This window comes from Lissotriton helveticus, chromosome 9 (assembly GCF_964261635.1).
Source record: "Lissotriton helveticus chromosome 9, aLisHel1.1, whole genome shotgun sequence".
Taxonomy (NCBI): domain Eukaryota; kingdom Metazoa; phylum Chordata; class Amphibia; order Caudata; family Salamandridae; genus Lissotriton; species Lissotriton helveticus.
The window spans coordinates 248,475,610-248,489,726 of NC_136070.1; the positions used below are offsets into that span (position 1 = coordinate 248,475,610).

At 50.9% G+C, this 14,117-nt stretch overlaps 1 protein-coding gene across 1 annotated transcript in view; it reads left to right on the top strand.

The window, feature by feature from the left end:
- The window catches only part of ZNF410 (zinc finger protein 410), a 198,844-nt gene that overhangs the window by 91,527 nt on the left and 93,200 nt on the right, over window positions 1-14,117 (top strand). Inside the window, exons 5-8 of the mRNA XM_078659864.1 lie at window positions 9,016-9,207; window positions 12,941-13,075; window positions 13,159-13,293; window positions 13,378-13,537. Of these exons, the coding sequence (XP_078515990.1) occupies window positions 9,016-9,207; window positions 12,941-13,075; window positions 13,159-13,293; window positions 13,378-13,537 (622 nt within the window). The remainder of the gene's footprint in view (window positions 1-9,015; window positions 9,208-12,940; window positions 13,076-13,158; window positions 13,294-13,377; window positions 13,538-14,117) is intronic.

Below are 14,117 nucleotides of genomic sequence, written 5' to 3' on the forward strand. Positions count from 1 at the left end.
GGAAAAGGAACTGAATATTACCTTAGACACCCTGTCTCCAAAGGGGCTACACATACAACAGGGAGGGAAGTGACACTCACACTCCTCTATTTATCACATTCCACTCCACAGAGCCTGGGCCGGATGATAAGGGAGTGCAGTGCCGGGTGCTGGAGGGGGCTGTGGGGATCAGGTATCGTTGACACACATCATGTGGTCCTGTCCCAAGCTCTGGCTCTTTTGGGAAGTCAAATCCTGTCAAAGGTTCACCAGATAACTGGCTCCAAGCTGTCACAATGCCCAGAGGTCATCCTGCTGGGTCAGCCAGATGACATGAGCTACCCATTGGGAGGCAGGAAGGGGCATTTCATAACCTCACTGTTACTGCCTGCCAAATACGCCATATTGGCGCTGTGGGGCCAGGATGCTATACCTTCAGAGACTAAACAGACTACTTGCAGTGGCCAGTGGGAATGGAAAAGCTGACTAAAGAGGCGAGGGAAAGACTTTCACAAACAATGGGTCCTCTGTTGAAGTTGAAGTATTTCCAATTAGACTTCAGGGAACTTATGTGCCCGAAATGGCTGAGGGCCGTACTAATTCTTGACCACTCGTCACTTGATGTTTTATTATAGATCTTTACGAGTGCTAGAAGACCAGCCTGTGTTACCTGACCGAGTGATACCTGAGCTTAGCGCCATCCTGGATGCTATCGACCTACTCTGACCGCTGTAGAACAGGGGTGGGAGAAGGAGAAGCAGGCATGGGGGGGTGGGTAGGGTGTTTGGGGACGGGAATGGGAAGGGTTGCGGATGGTTGGGGGTGTTCTGTGGTTTGGTTCACAGCCATATGTTTAAAAAGCAACAAAAACGTATTCAGCCTAAAGCTAATCATGTTGGCTTTGCCAATTCTTTTTTGTTTTTTGCAAGATGTGGGAAAGTCATTCAAATTTTCAATTTCTGTGAAGATGAATAACTTCCATGGTGAAGCTTAAAATTTAGCCTACCCCTTTTGTAAACTGCAGCATCTGAATGAACAAATGTGTCTGTGTCATATGTGCTCCCTTACTAAAAGTAACAGTCCCCTTACAGGAAAGGCAGTTAAATGCTCCATTTACATTTTTAGTAGGATGTTGCTAGATTTTGGCATATTTAATACTGAGCATTAAGACTGAAAAAAAGAAAGCATGTTCTTTATTATAAGTAGCTTTGATAGTTGGTTCTCATTTAGGGCAGGAAAATGGCTAAGACCTCAGTGAAGAAAGCAAAGAGGTTGGCCCATACATAAAGGGGCTTTGATTTTTTTTTTAGTAATACCTGGCAAATTTACCAACACCCTTTGTAACATCCGGTGTGTTTTCTTGGAAGGATAGCTTGGTACCTTTTTTATTTGAGTGGATTTGTGATGGGATAGTAAGATATTTTGTTTACGCCAAACTGAGATACTCACCTACTGCCTCCTTCATATATATTTTGGTGTGTTGGACAGGCCACATGAAGGGCTCGCTCCCTCCCCGCAGGACAGGGCCCGGGCCACCGTCAGCACCATTGCCCGGCCCAGCCGCCATCTTGGACACGGCACCACGCGGCCGCACGGCCTCAGCCCTACCCCAACCCTGGGCCTGGCCAGGCCCCGACATCCCGGCACCACCATCCACCCAGGAGGTGAAGGGACCACTTGGCAGGTCAATGGGAGTAAGAAGTGTCGATGGCTCTCCCCCGCCAGGTGCCGAGCACCCCCAGCCTCCTCGGGCGCTGGCTCCACCCCCCTGCTGGGTGTCTGGACTCCCTCATCCCAGACCTCCCGACCTCCAAGAGCGAGGGTCCGGACATCAAAGGGCGCCAGACCTATAACTGAGGCCGCCCCAGGACAGGAAGGCAGTTGTATCCTGGAGTCGAGAGACACCGCGACGAACTCATCCTTGACGGACTGCTGGCGCTGCCGCGGCCCTCTGCAACCTTCATCCTCGTGGGACCTGCTGGCGCTGCCGCGGCCCTCTGCAACCTTCATCCTCGTGGGACCTGCTGGCGCTGCCGCGGCCCTCTGCAACCTTCATCCTCGTGGGACCTGCTGGCGCTGCCGCGGCCCTCTGCAACCTTCATCCTCGTGGGACCTGCTGGCGCTGCCGCGGCCCGTTGCAACCTGCATTCTCGAGGGACCTGCTGGCGCTGCCGCGGCCCGTTGTAACCTTCATCCTTGTTGGGACCTGCTGGCGCTGCCGCGGCCCGTTGCCACCTACGACCTCTTCGGGACCTGCCGGCGCTGCCGCGGTCTGACCCGTCCGAACACCGAGCTCGAGGATTGTGAGCTATCCCAGTTACACCTCCGTACCCGTGGGTACCAAGACTGTCCCGCTACCCCCTTCCCTTCCTAGAGACTAGAATTGAGAGGATCATCGTGTCCTGATCGCCTTGTATCGTACCACCCTACTACAAGAATTGCCTATAAAAGGTGTTATCCTGATCTTTGTGTGGTGTCCATCTGTGGGGGGGAAGTTACCTGTCTGTGCGATCGCTAGAGACGGTCCTCACCGGAGGCCTCTCCCTTGTGCTCGGCCGACCCTCCAGGTCTCCGTCTAACATTGGTGGCTAGCGGCGCGATCCGAACCAACGCGTACCGCACAGACAGTAACTCACCCTACGACTAAAACCACAATGACGACCAAAGAGAGCGGATCGGCGGAGAAGTTCCAGATGGAAAGGCTGGAAGAATACAACCACCGAGAGCTCAAACAATTTTGCATGGACTTAGGCATTGCTACCACCGGGCTAAGCACAAAAGAAGACTTCAAAAACGCTCTAGAGGCCTGGACAGAGACAAATACCGCAACCCCCCGGGACCCCGCAGCCCCGGAAGTCAACACCACCCTGACGGAAGAACGGAGAACAGGCCCTTCCCGTGAAGAGATCCAAGAGCGGGAAAAAAATAGATTACACGAGTTAGACTTGGCACGACTCAGATTAGACGGAGAATTGAAGCTGGCGGAACAAAAAATAAACTTAGAACACTTACGGCTCAGAGAAGAGCGAGAGGAAAAACAGAGACAGAGGGATCTCGAAGAAAAAAGACTGGCATACGAGCACGAGTGCAAACTAGCGGAGATAGAAATACGCAAACTGAACAAAAACCTAGGGGTGCCCGAGCAACCGCACTCCCCGGGTCCTACCGAGCAGAAGGTCCACATCCCCAAGGATGTGGTCCGAGAATATCACCGGAACGACGACATACAGCAGTGGTTCAAGGCCTATGAGATTGCCATGACCGCCCACCGGGTCGCTCGAAGTGACTGGGGAGCCGGTCTATGGGGGAGATTCGTCAACGAGGGTCGTGATGCCCTGCTGCAGCTTCCGGACCATCAAATGACGTCCTATGACCATATGAAGGCCGCCCTCCTCAGTCGATATGGGCTTACACCCGAAATGTACCGCCAGAGGTTCCGCAACTGCACCCGGATCCCAGGTACAACGTGGTTGGAATACGTGAACTATTTCAGCCGAGCCTTCGAGGGGTGGATCAAGGGTAACAACGTAACCACTTACGAACAACTCTTCAATCTCATTGTGTGGGAGCACCTCTCCAACAACTGCTTCGTCGAGCTCAGGCAGCACCTCCTCGACAGTAAATTGACTGAACCCCGGCAGCTCGCCACCGAGGCTGACCGGTGGGAGAGCACCCGAGTGGCCCGGAGTGGGCCGAATGAGCAGAACAGAACCAACCAAGGTCATCATCGTCCCCGAGGAGGAGGAGGAGGCCCGGGCCGGGGCAGAGACGCCGTCCCGGCCGCACCCGCTAACGCCACCCCGGCTCCAGCAGGCCGGGGAAACCCCCCGATGCGCCCGGGGTTCCGAGCCAACGTGACGTGTCATCGATGCCAGCGAGTCGGCCACTATGCCAGTGACCCGACCTGCCCGAAGAACCAGGTCCCCGGGCCCCGCCAGGTGGCGGCCGCCGCCCTGGGAGAAGAACAAGTCTCCGAAGACACTGAGACCTATGAGTCGGAGCAGTTCGAGTGGGAACCCGCCGCCATGACCCTGGCATGCCTGGGAGGAAGAGACATGGTCCCGCGGACTCCCCTGCCCGCCAACACTCGGAAGTACAGCCAATGGGTGAGCATCAATGGGCGCAAGGCCGAGGCCCTGCGTGACACCGGGGCCAGTGTGACGGCCGTCCGTTGTCACCTGGTGACCCCAGAACAAATCCTACCAAACGTACTTTGCCCCGTCCGATCGGCAGATAACTCGGAGAGCCTGTGTCGGATGGCCTGTGTCCCCTTCGAATGGGGAGGAGTGTCCGGCATGCTGAAAGTAACTGTCCGCGACGATGCCCCCGTGGACTGCCTCCTGGGGAACGATCTCGAGAGCTCCCCGTGGGCCGCTGTGGAAAGAAGAGAGCATCTGGGGATGTTGGGTCTCCCGGACTGGGCGTGCGTGACCACCCGGTCCATGGCCACCCGCACCATCCCTAGACCAGAAGAACCAGAATGGGCAGCACCTCCGCCCTCGATCGCTCCAGAAGAAGACTTCCTCCAGACCGACCACCCGGACCCCACCACAGAGGGGTCCACACAGCCCCCCGAGCTTCCCGACCTGGCTCAGTGGCGTCAAGAAGGGGGGCCCACCCAGGAACAATTCCGGCAGGAGCAAAAGACCTGCCCCTCCCTCGAGGGATTGCGACAGCAAGCGCTCGCCCAGAGCCAAGGAGACACCACCGGGGCCCACTGGGTTTATTGGGACAATGATCTCTTGTACAGCGAGCAGAAAATCGCAGAACTGGGGGCCGGGCGAGTGCTGGTGGTGCCCCTCCACTTCAGAGACTTCCTGTTGAACCTGGCCCATGATGTCCCCCTGGCCGGGCACCTGGGCCAAGACAAGACCTACCACCGCCTGGTGACTCACTTTTATTGGCCCAAAATGAGAAATGACGTCTCCAACCATTGCCGGTCCTGCCCGACCTGCCAGGCCAGCGGGAAGAGCGGCCGCAAACTCAAGGCACCCCTACAACCATTCCCCGTGGTGACCACCCCGTTCGAAAGGGTGGGAATAGACATTGTGGGGCCCCTGGACCCCCGAACAGCACAGGGGCATCGCTTCATCCTGGTCCTGGTGGACCACGCTACCCGCTATCCTGAGGCGGTCCCCCTTCGTACTATAACAGCCCCAGTAGTGGGTCGAGCCTTGATGGGGATCTTCTCTCGAGTGGGCTTCCCCCGGGAAGTCGTCAGCGACAGGGGTACGAACTTTATTTCAAAGTATATGAAATCCCTCTGGCAGCAGTGCGGAGTCACTTACCGATTCACAACCCCCTATCACCCCCAGGGGAACGGACTGGTCGAGCGGTTCAACCGCACCCTCAAGGGGATGATCATGGGGCTGGAAGAACCCCTACGCCGCCAGTGGGACGTGCTACTACCATGCCTCCTCTTCGCCTACCGAGAAGTCCCCCAGAAGTCCCTCGGCTTCAGCCCCTTCGAACTCCTGTACGGACACCCCGTTCGCGGGCCTCTCAGCCTAGTGAAGGAGGAATGGGAAATGGCCCCCCTAAAGACCCCTCCGGACGTCTACAAATACCTCCTGACCCTCCGCAATCAGACCCGGAAATTCAGGGAGATCGCTAAAGCCAATCTGGAGGCCAGTCAAGAGGACATGAAGAAGTGGTACGACCAACATGCCTCCTCCATCGAGTTTGAACCGGGTCAGCAGGTATGGGTGATGTCCCCCATCGAACCGTGTGCCTTGCAGGACAAATGGACGGGGCCCTTCAAGGTGATCGAGCGCAGGAGTCCCGTCACCTATCTCATCGACCTGGAGTCCCCCCGGAACCCCCTCCGGGTCCTCCACGCCAACAGACTCAAACCCCACTTCATACGCTCAGAGCTCAGCCTGCTGATGGCTACCGACAGTGGCACAGAAGGAGACTCCGAGCCCCTCCCTGACCTACTGAGGACTCGGGAAAGAGGACGGGGTCCGACTCTCCGAGGCCCTGACCCCAGAGCAGCGTCAAGATTGCCGGGCCCTCCTGCTGCCGTTCGCAAACCTGTTCTCCCTCGCACCCGGAGTCACCTCCTGGTGCCTGCACGACGTGGACACGGGGGACAGTCCTCCTGTCCGACACCGGGTGTACCGAGTACCGGATCGGGTACGTACATGCATCCAAGAAGAAGTCTCCAAGATGCTCGCCCTCGGGGTCATCGAGCCTTCGGACAGTCCCTGGGCCAGCCCGGTCGTCCTGGTCCCCAAGGCCGCGGCACCAGGCACTACGCCGGAGCTCCGATTCTGCATCGACTATCGGGGGCTGAACGCGGTCACCCGAACCGACGCTCACCCTATCCCCCGAGCAGATGAACTAGTCGACCGCATAGGGGCAGCCCGCTACCTAAGCATCTTTGACCTGACAGCGGGCTACTGGCAGATCGGCCTCACCCCCAGGGCCCAAGAACGTTCCGCTTTCTCCACCCCGGACGGGCACTACCATTTCAGAGTGATGCCCTTCGGCATGAAGAACGCTCCAGCCACTTTTCAAAGACTGGTGAACCAGGTATTGGCGGGCCTCGAAGAATTCAGCGCCGCCTACCTGGACGACATCGCGGTATACAGCCGCCACTGGGCAGACCACCTCCACCACCTCAGAGCGGTCCTGCAGGCCCTCCAACAGGCCGGCCTCACCATAAAGGCCAGCAAGTGCCAGATCGGCCAGGGGTCCGTGACCTACCTCGGACACCAAGTGGGGAGCGGTCTGGTGGCCCCCCTCCAACTCAAGGTAGCTGCCATCCAGTCCTGGCAACCCCCCGAAACACAAACAGAGGTCCGAGCCTTCCTGGGGCTCACCGGATACTACCGGCGGTTTGTGAGGGACTATGGCAGCATTGTGGGGCCCCTCACGGAACTCACGTCTAAGAACCACCCAAAAAGAGTCAACTGGACTCCCGACTGTCACGCAGCCTTCGAGACGCTGAAGGCCGCCATGTGCACCGCTCCGGTGCTCCAGGCCCCCGACTACAGCCGCGAGTTCATCGTGCAGACCGATGCCTCCGACCATGGTATTGGGGCCGTCTTCTCCCAACTGAACCCCGAAGGAGTGGACCAACCAGTGGCCTTCATCAGCAGACGCCTACTGCCCCGAGAACAGCGCTGGAGCACAATTGAGCGAGAGGCCTTCGCAGTGGTATGGGCCCTCAAGAAGCTCCGGCCGTACCTCTTCGGAACCCATTTCCGGGTACAGACAGATCATCGGCCCCTGCAATGGCTCATGCAGATGCGGGGGGAGAACCCCAAACTATTGCGATGGTCCATCTCCCTGCAGGGGATGGACTTCACTGTGGAGCATCGCCCTGGCCAAGACCACGCCAACGCGGATGGCCTGTCCCGCTTTTTCCGCCTCGACGAGGAAAGTCCCCAAGAAGATGGGTGACTCTCCCCGCCTTCAGCTGGGGGGGACGCATGTTGGACAGGCCACATGAAGGGCTCGCTCTCTCCCCGCAGGACAGGGCCCGGGCCACAGTCAGCACCATTGCCCGGCCCAGCCGCCATCTTGGACACGGCACCACGCGGCCGCACGGCCTCAGCCCTACCCCAACCCTGGGCCTGGCCAGGCCCCGACATCCCGGCACCACCATCCACCCAGGAGGTGAACGGACCACTTGGCAGGTCAATGGGAGTAAGAAGTGTCGATGGCTCTCCCCCGCCAGGTGCCGAGCACCCCCAGCCTCCTCGGGCGCTGGCTCCACCCCCCTGCTGGGTGTCTGGACTCCCTCATCCCAGACCTCCCGACCTCCAAGAGCGAGGGTCCGGACATCAAAGGGCGCCAGACCTATAACTGAGGCCGCCCCAGGACAGGAAGGCAGTTGTATCCTGGAGTCGAGAGACACCGCGACGAACTCATCCTTGACGGACTGCTGGCGCTGCCGCGGCCCTCTGCAACCTTCATCCTCGTGGGACCTGCTGGCGCTGCCGCGGCCCTCTGCAACCTTCATCCTCGTGGGACCTGCTGGCGCTGCCGCGGCCCTCTGCAACCTTCATCCTCGTGGGACCTGCTGGCGCTGCCGCGGCCCGTTGCAACCTGCATTCTCGAGGGACCTGCTGGCGCTGCCGCGGCCCGTTGTAACCTTCATCCTCGTTGGGACCTGCTGGCGCTGCCGCGGCCCGTTGCCACCTACGACCTCTTCGGGACCTGCCGGCGCTGCCGCGGTCTGACCCGTCCGAACACCGAGCTCGAGGATTGTGAGCTATCCCAGTTACACCTCCGTACCCGTGGGTACCAAGACTGTCCCGCTACCCCCTTCCCTTCCTAGAGACTAGAATTGAGAGGATCATCGTGTCCTGATCGCCTTGTATCGTACCACCCTACTATAAGAATTGCCTATAAAAGGTGTTATCCTGATCTTTGTGTGGTGTCCATCTGTGGGGGGGAAGTTACCTGTCTGTGCGATCGCTAGAGACGGTCCTCACCGGAGGCCTCTCCCTTGTGCTCGGCCGACCCTCCAGGTCCCCGTCTAACATGGTGGAATTGCAAGCTGGTACTGAGGTTCATGTATATAAGTAGAGGGAATAGCAGACTACTGAATGGTATGGACAAGTGAAGTGCTTGCTGCATGATTGGATGTAGTACAGGATGTGAATAGTAAAGTGCATTTACTGTGTGTATGATTGAAATGAATAGCATACTGTTGTTGTAGTGAATTAAGGAATAGAGTGTTGCTGTATGTTTTCCAAAAAGGATGTTGCACTAATATATGGTTGAATACAGATAATAGCAAGCAGGCGTAAGTATAAATTACATAGACAACACATGAAATAGATAGCAAGCTGTTCTATTTATAATTATAAGTTGTATATTTGGTTGGAATAGACACAAGCTTCCATATATATTATTGGATGGGATAGACCCCCTCTCTTTTATTTGATGAATTGATGTGATATTCAGTTTGCATATGTGGAGCAATGTGGGTGAGCGTAATCTAAATTTCGGCCATGTACATCACTGCCACTTAACTTTCGGATCCTGAAAATATGTTTCTCTTGGAATATTTGCTCTCTGCAGGTTTAGGCTCTTCTGCCGAGAACTTGATGTATGTCCAAGATGGAGCAGAAGACACTAGGAATGATTTCTTTTCTAATGACAGCACGGACAGCAGCTCACCTTGGTTCTTGCGTGTTCAGGAACTGGCACACGACAGTCTGATTGCTGCCACTCGGGCCCAACTGGCAAAATGTGCCAAAGGGGGCATCAATGGTATGAGAAAACACGCTTTAATGTTTATTAAATATGTAAATCTTCATTTTCAGTAGCTTCATGAGCTTTATGTGGCTTTGTATAGACTATTTAATGTCACCTGTATACAAATACCATTCATTGTGCAGTAAAAAATGAATTGAAAGAATACATTTTAATTGAAGAAAAATTAGTCTTTCGCTGTTATAAAAAAATTATGTCTTTGCACTATGGCTTACCAGGGTGTCAAGGGGAAGCCTGTATGCTTTTTGAGCCTGTCCTAGCACCCCTGATCGTTGGAAGGAGCATACCTTCTTCCTTTAGTAGCATTCAAATCAACGAGAAGAGGAGCCCCGTTATACTTGCATAACGAAGGTGGTCGAGTTATGGGTTGAAATTTGAGGTGATCCATTGCAATTCTGCCGATCAATTTAATTGCAGATTTATGACTGTTGTGGGTTCTCTCTCGTGGAGGATGTGCAGCATCAACATCATTTACATTGCTATCATCAGTTTTGTGTTCCCCATCTAAGCTGACAGTGTAATGAGAATGTATTTCTCTCAGAGATAATTGCATTTCAGTTAATATTGGAATCACCGTAGAGCATGTTGCTTATGACTGGCTGGATAATTTTGCTGTGGCAAATAGAAATGGCTCCTACATTTCCAGCTCCTCTTTTACGGTTTATTTTTGCTTCAGGTAGGTTATTTCTATCTCCATATCTTTCAACAAATCACGTACACTGGCAGGGGCATACATTTGGCTGTGGGGTTCCACTATGGAAAAATATGCATACATTTCTTAGAATAATTAATAAACAATACTAGACTGGGGTGCACAGCTGAAATAGTTCTTAGATGTTAGAACAGTTTTTTTTTCTAACATTTTGGCAGAATTTGGGCAGTTGCTGTACCGAAGAACGAAGAAAAGGTAATGAAAGAAATGGCCCATTAACACAACGTATGCAAGTTGTGAACAGGGATTCAGGGCGTGTCTGAGATAAACAATTTTCTTTGTAAAGAAAAGTGAAGTGGTTGTATATTGAAGCCATAGGAATATTTAGGAAATAAAACTGTTATGTGAATATTTTGTATCTTTGAAATATTTATTATATACAGGGTAAAGTGCTCAGAAAAGACATACGTTTTGCTAAATAGGTGTACAAATAAGCCACAACTCCTTTATAATGTAGGTACTAAATATTTACTGATTATTTGTGTTTCAACTTTCTTATACAATTGGTATAGTTGGCTTGCATCAAGCTCAGCATTTCAACATATGAAGGTTTAAACATGCCTGCCTAATACTAATTCTCACTAGTCTTGCTGAACAGCTGTTCACTGGGAATAGAGGGCCTGATTAATAAAGGTAAACTTGCACCTTTTTGTAAGTTTACACTTTTTCAGTATTCACACAACTGCATTTTATTAGTAAGCTTACGAGTGCAGAGACTCTGCAATCGGGGGCGGAGAACTCTGCACATAAAAAGATAGGCCTGTCTTATCTTTTTATATACAGAGTTCTCCGCCCTTGTAAAATTGCTATACAAATGCAGTTTTGTGAATACTGAAAAAGTGTACAACTTGTAAGTTTACCTTTGTGAATCAGGCTCAGAGGTTGTAGTTCCAGGGAGATATTTCAGTGCTGATTTTAAAAGGAGAGGATATTTTGTTGAGTTCTCTTCCCCCTGTGTCCCATTCCCCATAAAAAGACATCAGTTATGATGGCCTTAATATCTTCATCAATGTACTGGTCTACTTTTGACCAGTTTGAAGCTTTAGATTTTTCGGATTCCTCTTTTCCACCTGCAATCACTTTCCAGAGGTCAGTTCCTGATTTTTGGGTGGGTGGAGGCCCATACTCTGAATCTTTTTGTGGAAGAAATTGTTTTGGTAATCATCTACTGAATTCCTGTATATCCATTGCATGTTGTTCCTCAGAACTACATGCTTTGAATGCAGGATCCAATGTGGTTCCCTCACCTAAACGTCCATGCTTTTCAATGTTTTCAAATCAAACATATACTGGATCTTTTGCAATTCTGCCGATCAATCTAATTGCAGATTTATGACTGTTGTGGGTTCTCTCTTGTGGAGGATGTGCAGCATCAACATCATTTACATTGCTATCATCGGTTTTGTGTTCCCCATCAATGCTGACAGAGTAATGAGAATTTATTTCTCTCAGAGATAGTTGCATTTCAGTTATTATTGGAATCACCATAGAGCATGTTGCTTATGACTGACTGGGTAATTTTGCTGTGGCAAATAGAAATAGCTCCAAAATTTCTCCTATTTTACCGTTTATTTTTGCTTCAGGTAGGTTATTTCTAATCTCCATATCTTTCAAAAAATAAGAATCTGCAGGACCCTTTCTGAAAAATGTATCAATAGCAATGCACTTTGTCCACCAATCTCACATGTCCTATTGCTTTGTACACATTAAGATGCTGACAGTGCCCCATATATCTGATATGATTGCCTGTCAGGCCAAAAAGGTTGATTTTGTTCACAGCATTAGCTCCATAATCTGTAGTAAGGGAACATAGTTTTCCTAAGGGCATACCACATTCTTATATAATTGAAGAAACATGTTCTGCTAAATTCTTCTCTAAAGACCTCACCCTAAAATTGAATTATTTCCTTCTGCCAGTAGGTTGAAGTGCATGACCAGTTAATGCCAAGGATTAATCATTGCCCTATGATGTCCACATGTCAAAAGTTAAAGCTAACTCTAGAAACATTTCACCTTAGACTTGTTTTTGAACTTTTGGTACTATGGTATATGTCCGCATCTTTCTTGAAGGAATGTCATAGTTACAGTTGAACTTCCTTACAAGACTCTGGAACAGAGCATTTTCAACAGCCAATAAAAGCTGCAAATTTTGCTCTGTCATTAAAGCAAATGTGCCATCCAGCTGCTTTTTCTTATTTGGTTTATTTTTTTGGGTGTTAATGAAATCTACCGTTAATCTCTGTTTGTGGTAAGTTCTACTAGAAGCATGTATTCCTTTTAACTTTGCCATGTGATCGTCTTTTAGTGCCTGCTGGATAAGTACAAACTTTGCATTGTGGGCTCGTTCAATATGTCTGAGAAGGTTAGGACTGGTGGAGAGATTCACCTTAATAATAGTACTCTTACCCAAGTTAAAATTGCCTCGTTTTATAGAGGGCAATGCCAGTATTATAACTCAGCAGCATGTAGAATTATTTGAGATTGTCTCCTACACCATACATGGTCCCCAGGCTTGTATTCTTTGGTTTCTTTCAGTTTGTATGGTTTCCCAGTAACAATACTATCCTGTATTTTGCTTTCTGTCCAACACTGCTGACCTATATCCTAGTATTTGCTAGTTATATAGGCTTGGGATTAGAAGTCTTCAGTTTGCTTGCCACAAGTTCAGCACGCTTCATGGTGTTTAGGCCTGAATTCTTTACTTTACTGGGGTTTGTGTAGGATTCTATTTGTTCTTGCAGCCCTGTGGATATACGACCTGTTAGTGAGCTAACCCTGTGGTTAAAAAACTTCATCACCTTCTCCCCTGCCCCGTGTATATGCATGCTCCGGAAGTGCTACTTTGTGACCTCATGTGCAATGACTGGGTTACAAGCTAAATAGAAGAAGTGGTAGAGCTCACAGATGGAGATTTGTTGATTGGGAAATGTGGCTTTTAACAAATGGTTGCACTTGCAATCACTCGCTTTATGCATGCTTGTATTGTTTGATGGGTTGTTTTCTTCTTTTTTGTTTCAGGGGAAAATGCACATAGTTGCTCAGGTGACGTACAGCCAAAAGAACTCAACCCAACCCCGCACCATCCGCGTTGCGAGAAGAAGTTGAAGTGCACATTTGAGGGTTGCGAAAAGACATTTGTCTGGCCAGCACACCGTAAATACTACTTAAGAACACACAAATCTGCTCAGCTGTATTGATCCATGGTTTGATTAGTTACTATCCTACTTTTCTTTCAGGAGAAAATGCACAAAGCTGCTTAGGAGATGGCCAGCCAAAAGAGCCTAATGTGAACCCACACTATCCCCGTTCAGAGAAAAAGCTAAAGTGCACGTTCAGTGGTTGTGAAAAGGCATTTACATGGCCAGTGCTTGGTAAATACTATCTTAAACACACATATGCTTGTCTCTGTATATGATTGGGTTGATCAGCTTCATTGAATCTTCTTTTTGTTTCAGGAGAAAGTGCACAAGCTGGCTCTGGTAATGGACAGCCGAAAAAACCTACTCCTATACCACACCATCCACGTGCTGAAAAGAGGCTTAAATGCACATTTGAGGGTTGTGAAAAGACATTTGTCTGGCCAGCACACCGCAAATACCACCTTAAAACACACAGGTGATCAGACTAGCTTCTGCTTGCTATCCTTGTGGACTTGAGTTGGCCCATAGCAATATCCTTGTGTGATCAGATACACGTTTGAACTTTAGACTGGATAGAATGTATATGTCTGCACATTTATACTTCTATTGCAAACACATTTAGGTAATTAAATGCAGTGCCTATGTGACTGTGATGTATGTTTTGTTAGGTCTCGGGCCTAGCGTTGCTCTGCGCAGCAGTGCTCGCGCTGTGCGAGACATTTAGTAGGTGAAAAACAGGGTTTTGAAGATAACCTAGGAATCGCATACGCTCGTGCGTGTGCTTTTTCTTTTGTGCTACCCCATTGGCCTTTGCGTACGTCTTATTCTAAAAGATTGCACGCAATTGGCCAGAGGCGGGCGCATTGCTCCGCCCATGGCCTATTGGTGTCTATTACGCGCTTGGTGCACGTAATAGACACCAATAGGCTATGTGGTTTCAATTATCGTGCCCAGACACGATAATTGAAACCACGTGTGTGGCTGTGGCTCTCGCGCGCGCACCACTAGTTTTACTAGAAACAGCCCTGCTTTAAGCTCTCTGCTCCCTAGGAACA